Raw genomic sequence first — 19,215 nt, forward strand, 5'->3', positions numbered from 1 at the left:
AGTGGACAGACAACCACTGTGCATCCACTTCATTCTCCCTAAAAACACAACAAGGAAGGGTCGAGCGACCTAAAAATGACATGCTCACTTATATCTCAAAGTCACAAACTCCAGTACTTATTTTGAGAGTTAATTCTTTTATTTAAAATAGATACAAAGTCAACCAGGATTTGTGTTTCTATATCTTCTTGTTACAGTTATAAATGGACGTTTATGGACGTTCTATTGTATACGTTCCAATATGGACTTAACTCCTAAGATACAAGAAAGGAAGAAAACAATTATAACCCAAACTGTAAACATCTATCACAGTGTACAAAACAACTTCCTTGTCCAATTATTACAAACATGACATTACCAACAAGTTTCTAACTTTCGGTTTTACATCCAAAGGTGGTTTGGTAATCTGACAAATCTGTTTGTTTGTTTACAACCTGTCTAATTGTCTGGTTGCTTGGGATTTTTGCCCCTTCAGACAGTGGTGACGCTGGTGACTTAAGTGATATCATAAGATCATAAGGAAACTACGGCCAAACTGGCTAATAAGATCTAAGTTTTAATAAACCACAAAGTATCCTTTAAATTCCCATAGTTTCCCATATGCTTTTACATTTATGCACAGGTGCTCCTGGAACAGTTTTGGAGTCTGGTGGTTTTGCTCAAGAGAACTTTGTCACTCACTAGTAATTTAAAAGGCTGTCTGTTCTGGTTATCTTTTTAACTGCAAGGCCAACCTAAAGGCTCGTGTGGAGCAATTTGGATGAGCAGAAATGATGAATATTTCTATGAAGAATCAGAGTGATCTAATTCACAAGATTCCTAGGAGTAGTGAGTCAATCAGTTCTGACTGATAAAGTGTTGCAGCCTGTTGGACAAGTGTTGAACTGTCTTGAACACCAAATGAGTGTTGTTGCCTTTGACTCACTGCTCCCATGATAAATGATTCGGACAAGTGTGTTGTTTTAAAATACAATCTATCTATTTAATGATGAGTTAAATCACATTGGATTTAAAGTAGTCTGGCTTTGCCAGACCCTTCTCCAAACCGAGCTGAAGGAGAGTCTGGCTACTCCACATAGCATTCGGGGATGGTAGGAAAATGTGCTCTGGTTTAATGGCATTTCTTTAAACCAATCAAAATCATCATGGGCGGTGCTAAACTCTGCACAGAGCCGCTGCAAAATAATTGTGCGAGAGAAAACTCAGCTTGGACAGATAGTCTAGCTAGCTATCTCAATTTACCCTGCAGAGATCTGAGTAGCAGTCAACAATAGTCCTCATAAATCCACCAAATTTAAAATTCCAATACAAAGAAAGCAGAAGGAAACGGAAAATACATGCATCCGGTGGAATTTCCTGCATCACCGGAGCAACCCCGAAAGTGGAACGCGAAGAATAGGCTATAGACTATTATTTAAAGTAATAAAAGGTATAGCCTAGCAACATCAAATTGTAACAATGTAACACCAATAGTATATGGCTATACGCCAGTGTAAGGACACCTGCAAATTGGATGTAGTGTTTTGGATGTTGCACAAGTGTCATCAGGCTGCCAGTCTGCCTGACAAATAGTTTGTTTACCACCCAGGCTGCTGCTGCTCAGTAGTCATTAAGCGTTCATTTACTTCAACTTACCATCCCAGCTGGAAAATAAAATTGAAAGACAATGCAACACATTTATTTCCGTACACCTCCAACACTTCGTCGAAAACAAGCCCAGTATGACTTCTGTATTGGGTTACATTCACGCAATTTAGTAAGGAGGGGTTTCCCCCGGGTGGTTCTGTGCTTCAAATGTGTTACCTTTGGATGAACTCTAAGCGAGCCACGTTCATTGGCTGAGCCCCTGCTGTACCTGTGGTTAAAATCAAGAGGTGTTGACAGAATAGACAGGAGGAGGAGGGAGTGGAGGCGGACAGACTTTACCAATAACCTGTGAAAACTTGGCATCTCTGTCACGTAATTTCACAATCAATTTATGTGAAGAACAGCTTCCTTAAAAACAGCGATTTAGGTAGATAATTAAAAGGCAAGGTGATCAAAACCATAAAATTGTGATGCGAAAGTGCATTGAGTACAAGCACAAACACTGATGGAGTTGTTTGGGTGCGGAACGAATTGAAGATTCAAGACAAAGCGTCTGGACGTCAGGCACCATTACGGAAAAAGCCACAAAGCAAATTGTATCATTATGCAGTGCACTTTGAAATATGTCAACATCCAGAGCCTTATCACCTGTGCTGGCAGCATGTAGTCAGAAATAACTCACTGAGGATAAATTTTGACTGCCTCACTGGGGAAAATTGCTTGAATAAAAATGGGCTGGGACACATTGTCTGCCACTGCACCTGACACATTAGAGGTACTGGAAGTTACAGTTTAGATGACAAGTTCTGAGTTCAGCGCCAACACAAAGGCTGTTTTCCTTCTTCAAAGGGGTTGAAGCAGCGCGCTTGAAAGTAAAAGAATGCAAATGACTTAAAACAGTGGATGAGATTGCACAATGCATGACGTTTGTGTTTCTGTATCTCTTGCAGTGACAGCACATCATGTTATGTTCTCTGCCAAAACAGAGAGAAAAAATCTGATTTGCAACACAAATTTGGTTAACAGCTCTGGGCATTAAGAGACAACAAGACTTCACCAAACCACAGTTTAACTGATGAAAAACTAGTGTATACCCCAGAGTCCATTGACAATGGGAAAACTGACTGTGATTGAAACTTACTATTCTTGGAGCTATTGTTTGGGAACATGAATTAGTTATTGATAAAGGGAACTCTGGAAGGGGGGAGGGGGGTGATAAAATCCTTATAGGCAATTAGATTTTTTTCATTTCTTTGTTTTTCAAATGCAGCACACAGTGGACTAATTCATTTTTGAAATGTTCCACCTTTGAAAAGTAGCTTTAAATGCCTGAATACCACATCAAACTGTTTCAAAATTGATGATTTAAACATTTTCATTTCATTGGGGTTTTTTTTATTCAGCTTTTTATTCTTTAAAAGGTGCTTCAATGATTAGGTATTTATTAGCAATTATTCACATAGCGTGGCATGTCCTTCAAATCATACTAAACAGATAAAATAGTATAGTATTTGTTGGCAACATAAAACGTGGGTTTATCTAAATTATGTGGTACATATTTTCTTTTGACACCTCCATGATTCTTCATGTTGAAGCATTCCTATAAATGCAATGCTTGAATGATTAGCAAAAACATCTACATTTTGGGTGGGGTCCCTCTCGCTGCAGGATTGGAGTTTGAGGGGGGTTGGTGTGGATGGGGGGTTGGGAGCCGTCAAGCGGCAGCTTAAGCAAGACTGAGCAGGGGTTGTTTGCTGGTCTGCTAGTAAACTGTGCATGGGAATGTTGTCAAAAGTTGAGAAAATCACACTTCACACATTACCAGCTGTACAATAAAGGAGTGGGACATGGGAAAACGTAACATCCTGCATGGGCTGACCAACGCGCCACGCAAAAGGAGACAGCATCTTTCATCCAGAAATTGTCTCCTGGGGAAAATGTGACTCACACGATGGATCAAATAGTCTCACTCTTCTTGCTTGGCTGTTTTGCACTCAGTAACCCCTTTTTGCAGGCTTGATTTCACTGTACTTTTTTTCTTCCTCTTTTGCCATGGCATGCCCCCACCCTGCAATGAGGGTCACCAGCCACGGCTGCTGTTTATTCCTCTGTCACAGTGCATCCATCAGACACCATGTTCAACAATGGATGCCCTCAGGGGCTGAACTGAAAATGGCTCTACGCTTATGTCAATACCAGTGACTGGTCAATACATTGTTTGTCAAACCATTATCAAGTTAGGCTGCATTTAAGGCCGTTTGATATGTTATGTTATGTTATTTTATGTTATGCTCAAGGGAAATGATAAGTATTCTGATTCTTTAATTAAGTAGCAATACCACAATGTAAAAATACTCCATTACTAGTAATGGTCCTGCATTTAAACAAGCGATAAATAAAAGTAGAGCCGTACTAATGACACTGCAAAATGTATTTAATGTATCAAAAGTAAAAGCACTCAGTATGCAGAAGCCCCAGTCCAGAGTGTTATGTCAAAGTGATACAGTAGTAATACAGCATTTGAATTTTATAGTTGATAAAAGTGGAGATCATTTTAACTATAAATAATAGCCTACATATGTTATAAGATGTTGGGTTTATTACATTTAACAACTGTTATGTCAGGTCTCTTGATGTAATGTTTGCATGGACGTAAAAACATAGTAGCCTATATCATGCTTCATAATGGAACACTGACATGCATGTGTGACAATGAAATTTGTGAATCTATTCGTTGCCTTTACAGTACACAACTCATCATCACAGAGACACCAGTAATTGGGTGGGTACAATCGCTCTATCTCGCAGCGGCTCCCAATCAGCTGAGCAGAGCGCTGAAAGCAGTCACATGTCTTATCTGGGTTTGTGTTTTTTCCCCCTCCACGTGTCAAGATACGCGGAGCAGAAGGCGGGACCAAAACAAACCACCTGATTGGTCCACTGCATGTCACCAGCTTATGTTCGCGAGAAGGACTGTTCTCTTAAAGGGCCAGACACAATATTTGACCGCCTCTCAAAAACAATACAGCATGAGCTCAATGTTCTGCAGAGACCAATTAAAATATGTAGCCGCGTTTAATATTGGTTATTTTACCCAACAGTATATAAAATACTTAAAATTAGCACCACCTTAACAGTAAAATGTTACTTACACAATGTAAGAGGCTCACAGGGGTCATATTTCTACATTGAGTGCTGTTACTTTTGGTAAATGTATCAATGCAAGTATTTTTTACAATGTGTGGTATCACTGTTACTTTAGCAAACTGAATAGGTACTTCCTTCACCACTGACCATTCGCTAAAAAATAATTGTTAAATGATATAGATTTTTAAAGCAATACATTTCATATGCTTTGATTGTGCTATATTTGCATAACACTGTGTAGCTGACTGTTCCTTTCACATTATTAAGAAGGGGCGGTTCCCAGTCATCGGGGCGGACCGCTTTTAACAGGGAAAAAAACAACCCCGCTCTACAGCAAACATGTATGAGTGGCTGTAATGCGAAGAGGGATACAAGTCGCATCAACACAGTCTGTAGGAAACAAGGTAACGGCGAGTTGTCAAGATACCACCAATCACAACGGAAAGAGCATTTGCTGGCGGTGAGTGTAACTATCGTTTATTCACATTTAAAGGGATAAATCGCCATTTCACCGTCGCGTGCGTCGTTGTTTGTGGGAGTTTGTCAACAAATGTGCGGGCAGCTGGGGCATGCCCGGGCAGAGACGGGGTGAGTGGACTTACCGGAGCGTTGGCATATGGCAGGCAGAGAGCATTTATAGATGTATCTCTTTCCTGTTGTTCACACCAGTGAGGCTTTCTTCTCTTGTTTCAACGAAGTGAATAGCTACATGACGAAGTGACTGGAACTATCCATCACGTCTCGCGCGTGGACTGAACGTCCCGGCTGTTGCCCGGTCTTTGAGACACGTTTGTTTTTTTTGTTTTTTTTTTATATATCATTACACACTATTACGGTTAGTTAGCGTAGTTAAACACTAGCTATACACAGTGAAATTCTGTGTCCTGTTTTTATTTCACGCATACTATCTGCTTTGAGTGAGTGAAGCTATCTGAACTCTGTTATCACAGAGCTGTTGGTTTTGGAGAAGAGTTGTCAGGCGAAGTGGAAGAGAGCGTGTCACGGAGGATAATGGGAGCCATGCGAGTAACACTGTTATAGCACATGTTTTTTAAATAGTTTGTTGTCGCTGTCACGAGTAAATAATTAACCAACTCACAGACTAGCTAAACGTATACCTTATTTTTTTTAAGCGAGAAAAAACAGTTATAATCCATAATTTCGGCTGTGGTTAGCACCATGTGTCAGCATCCTGTTTCGACGGTTTCTTCACGGATACAGATGCAGCACATTACCGGTGGTACTTCGGATCCTATTTATTGACGACTTGAAACGCATTAATAAAAATTGCTGGAAGTAACTTTTTCTAGCTGTGTGGATAATACTTATGCATCGCAGCATTGGTAACTTACATCGACAAAATATCATTCACCATACAAATACAAAACAATTAGCTTTCTGGATTTAATTAGATCATTTAACTGGCTCTTGCCCTTTTCCAGTGAAGTAAAAACGTTAGTGTCCATGACTTTATTGGCGCCTGTCATAACACAATGGATATGTATTCCTATTTGCATGGAGGCAATAGTAGGATACATAGTAGCAGAGCTCACCTTGAGTGCACCCCCACCCAGAGTGGTTCATGGAGGAGAGCCCGGTGCACAGATGGTGCAGCAGAGGGAGCCACTCTCTGCTGCAGCTTTGAGCCTCTGACCAGCACTGTGTTGGCTTCCAGGCCTCCCTGCTGCCCCAGGCAGTGTGTGTATCTGTATGTGTGTTGTGTAATGTCTTTCTGTGTGTCTCTCTGTCTATGTTTTTTTTGTGTCTGACACTATGGTAATCTTGCCAGTCCTCTGTTGACTGGCAGTGGAAACTGAAGACAGGGCTCGCATTGCCATTGACACACAACACACGTGCACATTTGATCTCAGTAAAACTTGTGGTAAAGTTGCAGAGAAGCCCTTACTGCTTGCATAGCAATAAAGAATGTACTACTTAATTTACATGGAGGAGAAGTTAATGCAGATTAGGGCTGTTTTGAAAATTGTAATACACAACCAAATGTGTGACAAAATTGATTTCACTATAGAGGATGCGTGGGTCAATGTAATATTTTTGTTTACACACAAAAATGACAGTTCCAATACACTATAATAATAATAAGGCCTAGACAATTAGACCGTGCTTTTCCACAGTTATTCAAAATGTAGTTTCCTCCTTTGACATTATATGATATGACATCATGCAAACAGACACTTTCACAAAGAGATGTGCGACTGGGCCTCCTTGCTCAGTAAACACAATTCCAGTACATCCAGTTTCAACTTCTGCATTTGCCGGTCAACCTAGCCCATTTGTCTCCACTCATACAACAAAAGGAAAAGACAGGCACCCTTGACAAAAAGATGAAACACTAGTTCAGATTGTGGCATGTGGCCAAGGAGGAAGAGAGTGTAAGTGTTTGCGTTCAGCAGGCACAGTTGAGGATGGAGTGAAACTTGTTATCTCCCTCATGAAACGGCTGCTGCACGCAGCACATGACCGTCTAGCCAGGTCTCTGGTTTCACTGAGGTTTACTCACACACACCATCCGCTGCTGTGTGTGTGTGTGTGTGTGTGTGTGTGTGTGTGTGTGTGCACAGTGTAGACAGGCAGCTTTCCAGTGATTGTGTGGTTGAGAAAGACAGAGGGAACAACAAGCATAGGTAATAATGTTGAGCTGTAGAATTGTGCAGGAGGAAGCTAATCTCCTGATTGTGACTGCTCTGTGGCACAGATTAAGGTAGCTGTGAGGTGAAAAAAAGCCCCTCTAGCGGATCTTTTGGCACTTCATTACAATTTGGCAGGAACAGCTTGGCAAAATCTGCTGCATTTTTAGCTGCCCACTGGTTCCCCCTACACAGGGTGTTTCCATACATTTGGCTCCTGTTACTACTTATCATCACTATATTATAAGAGATGGTCGCTTTAGCTACATCTTATATGTTGACATTGGCAGATCCATCTGTGCCTCTGAGACTATCCATCCCTGCTTGTTTGTTTTCAATATTACCTCACACAACATAAACCTCTTACTGGGCATTATGACTAATGATTTATTTTCATTTAATGTAGACCTGGTGAGATCATTTTCTATCTGCCAGAAGGCAAAGTTTCCACTGATAACAGAATGATATTTGGCACTTTTTGTTTGGTCTTGAAACAAATCATGCCCAAGTGACCAGCGAGCTAAACAAATTGGTTTTGGTATTTACATTACCAAAACACTTTCAAACACACTTGTCATGTCATTCTAAAGTTTCCATCTTGTGTCCCCTAATTCTCTCCAGGGAGTTTACCGCTGAGGCGTCGGATGGACGATGAGGAGGAGGACATGTCACGGCCCATCTCGCAGCTCTGGGGAACGCCCTTTAGGGACGTCAAATACGAAGACCGCGCCACACATATCGCGGCTGGCCAGGCGCTCGCTGCCGTCACTGCTGCCGTGCCCACGTTGCAGAGCCACAACAACAACATCATCGGCATTAACACGCTGCCCTGCAGCTTGCACTGGCAGCCTCGCATACCCTTTCACGGTAAGGAGGGACGAGATCATGTGAGCCTACTGAAAGTGATGTGGGCTCATGGTTTTAGAAACTACATTGAGTGCAACCTCACACTATTAGTAACTGCTTTCATCTGGCAGGTTACTCATTGGGAACTATCCTCAAAGACCTAAGTAATTACAACTGTCAATTAGATTTGAGAATTATTAGATAGGATGAGAGCGGGGGGGCTGGTACTTTCTTTGTTTTCGGGCTATTAGACGTACTAGATTCCATTTTGATCTATTACTGCAAAACAAACAAGCTTAGTAATTCGTTTCTCTTGTAGCTGGGAGATCCCCATGTCCTATTATACACATGCTGAGAACATGAGAAACATGCCATTCTAACAAATGGTTTGTTTACTGTGTAAATTTGTATTCATCTTTACTAATACAAATACTCTATACATATACTATGAACCTAAATCTGATAATTGATGATCACATTCCAGCCAGTTTCTTATTTAGGGGATTTTGTTTTAAATGAATGATTATTGAAAAAAATATATAAACAGACAACACTAATTTCACACATAAATAAAGGCACATACCCACACTAATATGTCCACTGCTTTTAATCCAATATTGTATTGCCATCTCTAATCAAATCAGTGTGACATGACCCTAATTGAATTGAAAAAATGTTGAAGTAGAATGTTGTTTGTTGACTCAATGTCAGTGTGAGAGGTATATATTGTTCTGGGTTTAAAGTCATCAATACATAAACACCACTCACTGTTACTACCTTGTCGTTCATTGTAATCTACCCAGTAATGGATGTCATGCACTTGGCCTGGTGCCATGTCTTCTCCCAAACAAAGTCCAGAGTGCTCAGTTTCTTAGAGGTATTATGGTCCTCTGTGAGGCAGGATAGCAGGACATTCTGCACACATGATAACATAAAAAAGTGGCATGACTGCAGAAGCGCATGCCTGAGACAATGAGTAAACTCAGTGACACAACTGAAAGGTAGCAGTTCACTGAGGCTGTTATTGATTTAATAAGGTGTTTGAGTTTTCCACCTACCAACACTCTCCCTCTTTCTTGTTTGTGGACTCTTCAGTTGTACTTTGAGTGCATACCTTGTAATTTGTCCATCTGAGAAGATCTAATAAAACCTGTTTGTGTTTCAGAAAGCAATGTAGCAGTAGTGTGAAGTAGATACTGTTTAATTTGCTTAGCAGGTCAGACACAGCTGTGTTTGATGCCTTTAATAGTAATCAAGATACTTGGGCTTATCTTAAGACTGTCTGTAGCCTTAAGTTTTTCACTGTCTAGTCTAAAATCAAAAAGGAAAACATAAGAGGTTTTACTAAACTGATATCAGTTATATCCCTTTGCCTTATAATCATATTGGCACCACTGACACTGACAACAGCCTCTTGGTATTTAAGAGATCCAACAACAACATCAAGTTTTAAGAAGCTTGTATGTTTTCCTTTTAGGCAACGCTGGATTACGCTCACATTTCCCCGCTCAGTTTGAGCCGATGGAGGACCGGGGAGAGAGGCAGATTGAAGAAGAGGAGGAAGAGGGCAGAGGGGAGGAAGATGACAGGATGGCAGAGAGGCCCGAGGAGCAGGCAGGGGTGAGCGTCGAGGCGCAAATTGGTCGTAAACTTCGGGAGATCGGAGACAAGTTCCACCAGGATCACGTTGAACTGGTAAGCCTCACTCCCAAGCAGTGAAGTGGATCATTAAATAACCTCCCACTTAAAACAACCAGCTGCAGAGCCTGTATGCCTTTTTTTTAAGCACAAAGTGTCAAAGTGTAAACAATATGAACACAGGTGGACTAACATTGCCTCAAAGAAGAAATGGATATTATATAACTAAATGCTCTATTTGCCCGTTGAACAGCTGCTTGTGCATATCACGAGACAATTCAGCAGCATGGGGCTAGGGCCGCTAGGACTTAACCTATATTTTGTTGACTTGAGACAAAAAGTTTGCGTGTAATGTGTGAACTATATGTGCATGTAAGCTTTTACTTGATTAGAGACACAAGTCAAGGCTACCTTGTGCCAATTTGTGGCTCACTCTTGGTAAGAAAAGGGCAGAACATTTTGCCAGCTGGATTGGCCACAACCCACACTGGATAAAAATAGCCTGAGCAGTGATTCAACCACTTTATTGGCCACACTAAGGGAAAAAACCTAAATCACTAATACCGCACAATTTAGTCAGTTCATATTGGATAGTAAACCTACAAAACAGATATGCATTCAGTCAGTGTCACTGTTTAGGAATACATTGTGACATGAGACTGTCATACAAATATTTTCTCCTTTTCAATATCTAAATATTGATTCTCAGTTTGGCCCTTTGGTCTTGTCACTTATACCATGTCATTACAGTCAGTAGAAATACTAGGGGTATATTCCTTTGTCTACAAAGACAAAAGAAAATAAATAAGTGAAATCCATTCCCCCCATCTGTTTGAACGCTCCAGATGCTTTCTTAAAAAGAGCAGATTAAATGACACCCTCCCACTTCTGACCAATATCCTTTATCCCTTTGTCTCCGCTCTGTAATTTAAAAGATACTTGTGTCCTTTACCAGAAAATGGACTTCTTTATACTGAACATATCACATATCACGCGTGAAACAGTTTGGGACTAGAGATAATGAAGGTAACTGAGCGTGGAGACTCACCATTTTCCAAAGCTACTGAGGAAATAGCTTAGCACACATACCTTGTGTAGTTTGTGACATGTAGTTAATTGGGCATGTAAAAAAATAAAATCCACATGGAAACATGGCAGGAATTGTGTCACAATCTTGTCACAATGTCAGCATGTTCCACCTCTAATCTGCACTCACACATTTTTGTTCTCCTTTGGTAATGTTTGGTATCACTGTGTGTTTGATAACAGGTCCAGGGGGTTACTTGTGTTAGCAGTTACTGCTCTGAATAAGAGTCCACATAAGTCAAATTACTTTTAACTTAGTTAATAAGTACAAATATACAGGGAGTGGTATCGCGTTTCTCGCAGAGCAGGTGAGATCTATGTGACTGTCACGAACAGGAGTAAGCAGCATGTCTGTGTCTCGGTAGACTTGGGCGACTGTTTGCATGGCTTCTAAAAATAGAGCCTGACTCACGGCTACCCACAATACCTCAGTTGTCCCGCTGACTGCCTCAGTGTGTGCATCTTTGTGTGTGTTTTGGTTTGCGTGTGAAACTCTGACAGAAAGATATGAAAGAAAACTGTCTTTTTTTTGTCTGCTGTCTGCACTCAAGTTGGTTTTTATCCTGCTGGATCTGATACTGCTGTTGTAGGAATATTCCAAAGGGAGAATAATCACAAACGATTCTTTATGATATCCAATCACTTCTTCTCTATTGTGTCTGTCTGCTGCTATTGTTAGACTTTTTCCACTTGCCAAAAAAAAGCTAATACTGTCAGTGAAATTTCCATTCTAACATCAAGTAAAGGAGCAAACATGCACGTCTTTTTTAATCATTTGGGGTGCATTCACTTAAAAATGGCAAACAAAATACACACCATTCTCCACTACCCACACAAATGACAGCAGAAAGAGGAACCTCACGTGGAACAAACCAGGGTGCTGTTTAAATAAGCTCAGCAGTGTAGAATTAAGGCAATTAAGGACAATTAGGGTTACATTTAGCGGTGCTGGTTCAATTCAGTTCAGTCTGCTAGTTTTGCATTAAATAGCCTGTGGCAGACTCTGATTCCTAGGCTTGTAGAGACCTTGATAGAGAGAGCAGAGAGAGAGATCGTAACAAGAATGCTTATGCAACAGGCTGCAATATCTGAGCGCGGCTGTTCAGAAAGCCAGTGGAAGCTGTGCAGGATCAGAGATGAGAAGTGGGAGAGAGGAGATTGCAGGCTGCAGCAGGAACTCCTTCATCTGTCTGCAGTCCACGCGGGCTGCACACAGCCACAATAGGAAATGACAGAGCTGGGAGAAGGCAGCTCCATAGCAGGGGGCAGTTTCATTTTCCTTTGGCTTTGTTTTGATAATTATTCAGCTGACTTCGCTATTACAAGAGAGCTGTGATGAAATAGGCAGCGCATTCTCTGAAAGCATTTCACTTTGAGGTTCTCATTTAGAAGTCAACAGTGCAACATTTTATAAGAGGCACTGTCTCAAATCTGAGGGAGGAGGATAGTGTGATATTAGGATGATGAGTGGCAGCTCTTCAGGGTTGTTTTGCAGTTGTTAGCCTGGTCATTTTAATCTTTTCCTTTCATCGAACAACTAAATGAAGTATTACGATTAACTTCTGTCTTCTGGCTCTAGAAATCAGAGAGCCACTGCAAATGATACTGTATATTCCACAGGATGTGCGTGTGACAGACATGTTTGCTAGACACAAGCTAATGTTGTGGAAACATCCAGTCTACTCGTCATATGGTTTGAGCTCACAGGGTTTACCACAGTTCACAAGGCTTTACCTCAAAAGCCTGTTATGAGGAAATCTGAGGCGTAATCTTTTGTTAGGACGAAAGTCTGATGAGCATTTATGATTTTACCTGCCCTCCCTGATGCTAATAACTTAATGTGTATTTTTTTTTTTCTGTCTACTTGCAGTTTGTAAGACATCAGAGACAAAACCTGCCTGGCTGGATGCGCCTAACGATGGCCCTGTTTGGCTTTCTGTTTCCAAGAGAGGCTCTCTTCCCCCGCTTGAGAGGAGATCAGAGATGAAGGGGCTTCCTGTTGGCCCTCGCCTCAGCCCTTGTTTCCCCCCCACAGGGACAAGACTTTTAAGAGATGGCACTGTAAGATGGAACACGGGTTTGGATTTTGTTTTCTAATTGAATACGAAGATGAGATGAGGAAAACACTGGTCACCGCTGGACGGAGGCCCATTACAAGTTTTCTTAATTTTTTTTGTTTTTGTTTTTTCGCCTCTCCAAGAAGAAGCCATTGCGTTTGAAGAGATATTTTCGAAATATTTGTAAGATTACCTATTTTGTACAGTAAACTACTCTTTTTATTTGGTATAAGTCTTGAAGGACCTCCATCAGTCCAGGGAATGCCTTATTCTCTCCTGCCACAGTGCACCTCTTTTGCATCAAGGAAATCATAAAAAAAAAATAGAATCATTTTAAGATTAGGCCACTTGTTTTGGCTACAAACTGTGGACGCAGCAATTTTGTGCTGAAGTTACTGAACCTTGAGGACTCGGGGCACATTTCTAATTTATTATGAGTTAAACAATAAGCCCTGTACTTTATCCTTTACTGTTCCACACTGGCTAATTTGAAAATGGTTGTCATGACGTTGTGGAGGTGCTACACACTGGTGTTGCACTGTCGGTCAGTTTAGATGTTTAACCAGCTTCCACTGTAGATGCAGGGACATTATATCAACCTGTGTCATCCATCAGCCTCTCCATCTCCAGTACCACTCATGCCATTTTAAGACCCACTGTGTAGAGTCCGATCCTGTAGATTTAAAGGATAAACACATGTATGCTTGAATGTAGGTGTACTGAAGATATTTTAGTCGAGTAACTTCAAAACCTGACATAATTGTGATTACTCTTTGAATTTGTGATCATGTGTATGTAGGAGTGCGTGCTTACTGTTTCCAAAATCTGCAGTCATTTTGAAACCAAATAAGCACAAGCGAATCTCCTTTGTGGGATCACAATCAGGGAACTGGAGAACAATCACACAGCTGAAAACGTTTTGGAAAAATGTCATCATTTTCTAAAGCTTTTTAGTATTTCTTTCTCTGGCTGGATTGACAATCGCAATTTTGCCCTTTGCTGCAACGTGCGGGTCGCCTGTGGGAGAGATGACATGTATCGGCATTTTTAGGGGCAAGCAATATTCAAGCCAGTGGAAGGAAGTAAAATCTTAGGGATCTGTTGCATTTGCAATCAAACTGACGTTTCCCAAAATATGGCTGTGTTCTCAATTAAATACACCTCTCTACAAATCTCTTTGTTAGAGGAACATTTTGGTTTAACGTTACAGAGATGCATTTTTATTTTGTTTCACTCCAGGTGTAAATGTCTTGACCACTGATTCAATCCCGATGTGCTGATACATGTACAGTATGTATCAACCTTTTATTTAAGTGCTTTCTTTCACCAAACTGCCAGTGGTATATTCAGCGTCACTGAGAACTTAGTAAGAACAGCTTCTGTACATTTAAAAAAAAAAACATTTTTACTAACACACAGACACATTTGGGTAAAGGAGAAGGTTTATACACCCTTTCGTGACAACTGCTATGTTAGCATTTTGCAACGACACAGCCACTGTTTCTCAATGTAAGAAAAAGTCTTTAAGGACTTTAAAGAAGATGTAAAAAATTCCTCATTTGATGTATTATTTCAGTCTGTTGTAGATTCATTATATGAACTTTTGAAGACACTGATGGTTTTTTTTCCTCCTTTTTGTTTTCTTCAGGGAGTAGTTAAGAACCATGTAAAATTACCTGATGCTTCTTATGAGTTGTGTTTGCAAATAATCTGCCTTTGAGTGAGGACTCCATGCAGCTTAGACGACGCTGCACACAAGCAAGGATATGTCATTAGACTTTTTATGTTTTCCAAAGCACATTTACTCAACATCAACATGGAAGTGTGTTACAGATTTTGTTACAGTTTTTTTTATTCTGTAACGGCATGAGTAGCTGAACCAAAAGTTAGTTTCCTGCAAACATTGAACGCTGAGCCAATTCAGATAGTTGTGACACACTCTCTGGTCCTCAGTCCAAAGCTTCACCCTCTGTCATCAGCTGTCACGTTTAACTACTCCCTGTCCTTATTGAGATCAAGTTTCAGTTTGTTTGGTTTCTTTTCGATAATTTATACTTATTTATTTTGTGTATATTTGCTCAGTGCTACTGTACAGATGCTATCTCAGTGTGTACAGTCCTTTTCTTCTCATTGTTGGTGCACATTCAGTTGTGCGTTTGATGCCTGTGTGTCGGGAGGTTGGACTAAAGCCATGTGCCTCGTGCGTTCTCACACGAATGTTGTGAGTCCTCGCAAATCACGTGAACAACAGACAATCAAATGTACAAAATGTGCCTTGTGAGTAACAGACCTGCCACATCATCATCAACACTTGGCATAATTACCCAAAGTCACTGGTCACAGCTCTTGCTTCACTTGGGCTTTGTGAGAACAACATGCTCTGATACAATAGAGTTGGCACAAAGAGTACGGCGTGTTCTTGTGCCTTGATACAAAAAAGAAATCCGTTTCACGAGGCACAGGCTCAACCTTTGACATCTCTCAGCACGAACGGCGAGTTTCACGACGCAAAACCTATTTAATATCAGAAACGACTGTTTGCAATCAATGTGCACTGTAAAAAAAAACTAAACTATTTTTTACCTGTATACTGTATTTTGCGCCTTTCTCTCTTTCTACTCCTGTGCTGAACTTCCCCTCTAGAAACTCTTTAAGATCTGTAATATGCTGGATCGGCCTAGCTCGCCTGGGTTTTTGTGCTTTATTATCTACAATCTAGTAGGGCTGTGGGTTTACATTTGAAGGAGGAACGAGCCACCATGGTGCCCAGTATTATTTGTATGTGAGATGGGTTGAACAGCCACTCAGTTGGTGTGGCGTTGATCTGAGCCAACCACTGTTGCAACCCAGCCTCAAGTGAAACATTTGTTATTCGTTCAACCTTCAGTGTCTTTAATATCAAATTCCTTCGATCAGTTTTTTGAATATCCAAGAAAGAGTGCATCTTTACTGTCAAGTGCTGTGATTTGGTGTTTTTTATACATTTGACATGAATTTGACACAGCTATTGTTGCTATCTTTATAATACCATTCAGCAAAAAAAATTCCATATCTTTTTTTTTTGTAAGAAGACAAAGAAAGAACTACAACAACACAATTTTTTTGCTTTTCTATGATTGCTTTTTTTTCAATGTGGCATTTTTAATTTTTGATATTGCCAAGTCTGCTGTGTCACTCTCAGTTCAAGGGCTTTTTTTCCGATATATGTAAATGGAGTAAAAATGCATGTCCAACATTCCTGGAAAAATCTGTATCTTAAGGGTTTGAATGTAATTTAATGGAGTGAAAACCATGATGTCTCTTTTAATACATGAACTGAACAGTGGAACTTATTTCAGACTCCTGGGCTGTGTGCGCGTGGAGTTTGTATTGTCTTCACATTTCTTTCTTTACGTTCAGAGTGGTCTCAAGGATTTCACATTCATGTGTCCTAATGAAGTGAGACCCAGTCCAGATGTAGCAGTTTTTGTTAAAGCATTGACTGTGTTATCTTTGGGACTGCTCTGTGTCTACTGCACTGTTTAAACAAACAGAGCAGGACATGAGGCGATGGAGGGAACGGAGGATGACGGGGGATGTTATTCTTTTTCTAGTGCAATATGCTGTACATAAGAGCTTGGCTCTCGAAATCTTACAATTTCTCCTAATTTCTTCTGTTGTTAAATGGGTACATTGCTGTTTCTTTTTCATTAAAACTTTATGAACAATTGAAAGGGCCTGTGCTTCATTTCTGCAACAAAATACAACGTGAAAAAGTAAAAGACATGACTGCAGTAAAACAGACCATCAGAAACCCGGATACTGTTATCGTCATGTACAGTACACAGGGAGATAAATAACAAGCTTTCTCAATGTTACATGTAAACGTCATATTCCAAATGTTCAAAACCGGGTGTGACTTAAAATTGGGATACTGGGTTATGTCAACATAATCAATGAAGCAGGATATTGAAAAGTCAATAGTTCTCACTGTGAGTTCTAAACTAAGTTAAATAGTTACATAGACATCCTGTAACAAGACATGCTAGCGGGTCTGTGAGGCTATACATACGCTTTGAGCTAAATGCTAATCAGCCTAGGTTAGCGTGTTGGCATGCTAAGAACAACAAACAACAGCTGAGACGGATAGGAGTCAACAAATCATTGAAACTTTGACCTGATGATGGTGCTAGACAAAGTCAAGACATCACAACTTAACAAATTCATCCTGAGGGGAGTATGAATGCCTGTGCCAGATTTTATGGCAATCCATCCAACAAAAAGTTTAAACATAGGCAAGCCATATCAGTCAAAACAACAAATGCCAACCCTATGGTGGCACTAGAGGAAAAGCCAGGGCTTAACCAAAGCCAGGATTCATCCTCTGAGAGCTACGAATGTCTGTAGAAAATGTTGTGTCAATCCATAGTAGATGTTGAGATATTTTACATTGCCATCCATAGAGCCATGCTGGTGGTTTGGCTAAAAATCACATGGGATCATTTTTAGTTATGTTATAATGTGTACGTCACCTCACAAGCTTCTGCTGCCACAATAAGCAACAATCCCAAAAAGTCACAGTCATTGAATAAAAACCTCTTCTATGACTAAACACCAGTGATTTAAACCCACTAAAAGTCCCACAAAAACTAATTTAGCATGAACAATAGCAGTACTTCATAAGCCCTGGAGGCAATGTTGGAGCTCAGCACATCTTTTTTTTTTTTACATGCTCTTCCCTCTGGGGGGGAACGGTGCAACTCTACATAACATGATTCACTTCACCAGGTCTGAAGCGATCTCCCTCAGGCAGCTGCTTTGTGTAGACAGGGGGGAGCGAGGAAGGTTAAAGGAGTGTATGCGTGCCAAGTTGGGTAGTGCAGAAACTCATGAAATTCACGTTTTTTTAGGGCCTGGCCTGAACCTCATTAAGATTAACACATTGCAGTGTGTTGTGCTGTAGAGCGAGCTGATATTAGTTGATATATATTTTTCATACGCAGTGACAACTGTCACTTTTGGGGCATTTTGTCTGCTTTTACTATTCACACAGATAGTACATGCTTGTTTCTGCCTTTGCAAACAGTGTGTTAAGTGAGAGTCTCTGTATGTTTAAACAATGTCGCTCAACACAAATCACTTGCAGACAGGCTGCCTGCCCTTTATTTGCACATAATAAGTTGTCTTGAAAACACTGTGAGAAAAATGACTTAATTTGGATTGTCACATTACTTCAAAGAATAATGCCATATTGTTTGTATTCCCAGAGGTCCTCAGTGCACACCACATTATATATGGACCGGACGTGATACCGACATTTTCATTCTCATTTCTAATTTTAGAATCATTTGATGTCCTGATTTATGTGAAACATTTTCATTTTGCTTTAGCAGTAAATAAACCAGGGCTCATTCAAAAAGACATGTCCGTTTTGTTTTTGTGTTTTTTTTCTCTTGGCAAAATTTCACTGTGAAAATTGCAAGCAGACCAGTAAACACAGAGTTTGTTGTGCACAAAACACAAGTTATTTTAATCTTCATAATGGTTTAGAGATGAAGACCAGACGTTTTGCTAGGCAGGATGACATTTCTCTCAAAGTCGTTTTGTCTGCAAACACAGATGGTTAGAAAGTCTTTGCAGCAGGTTATATTAAAGCTTAAAGACTGCAATGCTAACATATCCAGGCTTTGACCACAAAACAGGCTCTGTATCCCCCCTCCTTAACCTCCCTCCAGCTGAAGTGAAAGCCTCGTCCCCTGGGACTGCTGTTAAATACAGACAAGTGTGTGTATGAGCATTTGTGTGTGTGTCTTCAGGGAGAAAGACTGAAAAAAGCGTGGGGGTGGGAGGGAAGGAGGGGTGAGAGGGGGTGAGGGCCTGCTTGGCTCAGCACTTTTTCGCACACAGCCCTGACAAAGGCCTCTCTGTTCTCCTGGCCAGTCACTCAGGGAGACGCCCTCATGATAGCCCTGTGCCTATCTCAAGGGTCACGCCTCAACTTCAGCAGCCAGAGAAGCTCCAGTCTCTGGCTCTTTTTGTTTACTTCTGCCTCTATGCCTGGGACACAATTAACCCTTTGGCATCTGACTATAGCATGAGTGGTGAATGCTGCCAACAAGGACAGACTCAAATGTTTGTTTTGGGGATACTCTGTGCATTAATATAATATGTATCTATATATTGCATCCATCAGTCACACACACACACACACACGCTTTTCTTGTGTC

General features: G+C 40.7%; 1 protein-coding gene across 1 annotated transcript; it reads left to right on the forward strand.

The window, feature by feature from the left end:
* The first annotated feature begins 5,044 nt into the window (after window positions 1-5,044).
* Window positions 5,045-16,722, forward strand: LOC120547097 (bcl-2-modifying factor-like). Its single transcript, XM_039782508.1, has 4 exons — window positions 5,045-5,194; window positions 8,004-8,249; window positions 9,706-9,923; window positions 12,823-16,722. The coding sequence occupies exons 2-4, from the start codon at window positions 8,027-8,029 to the stop codon at window positions 12,937-12,939; spliced, it is 558 nt and encodes a 185-aa protein (XP_039638442.1). The 5' UTR covers window positions 5,045-5,194; window positions 8,004-8,026; the 3' UTR covers window positions 12,940-16,722.
* The last annotated feature ends 2,493 nt before the right edge of the window (window positions 16,723-19,215 follow it).

Source organism: Perca fluviatilis, chromosome 18, assembly GCF_010015445.1.
Source record: "Perca fluviatilis chromosome 18, GENO_Pfluv_1.0, whole genome shotgun sequence".
NCBI lineage: Eukaryota > Metazoa > Chordata > Actinopteri > Perciformes > Percidae > Perca > Perca fluviatilis.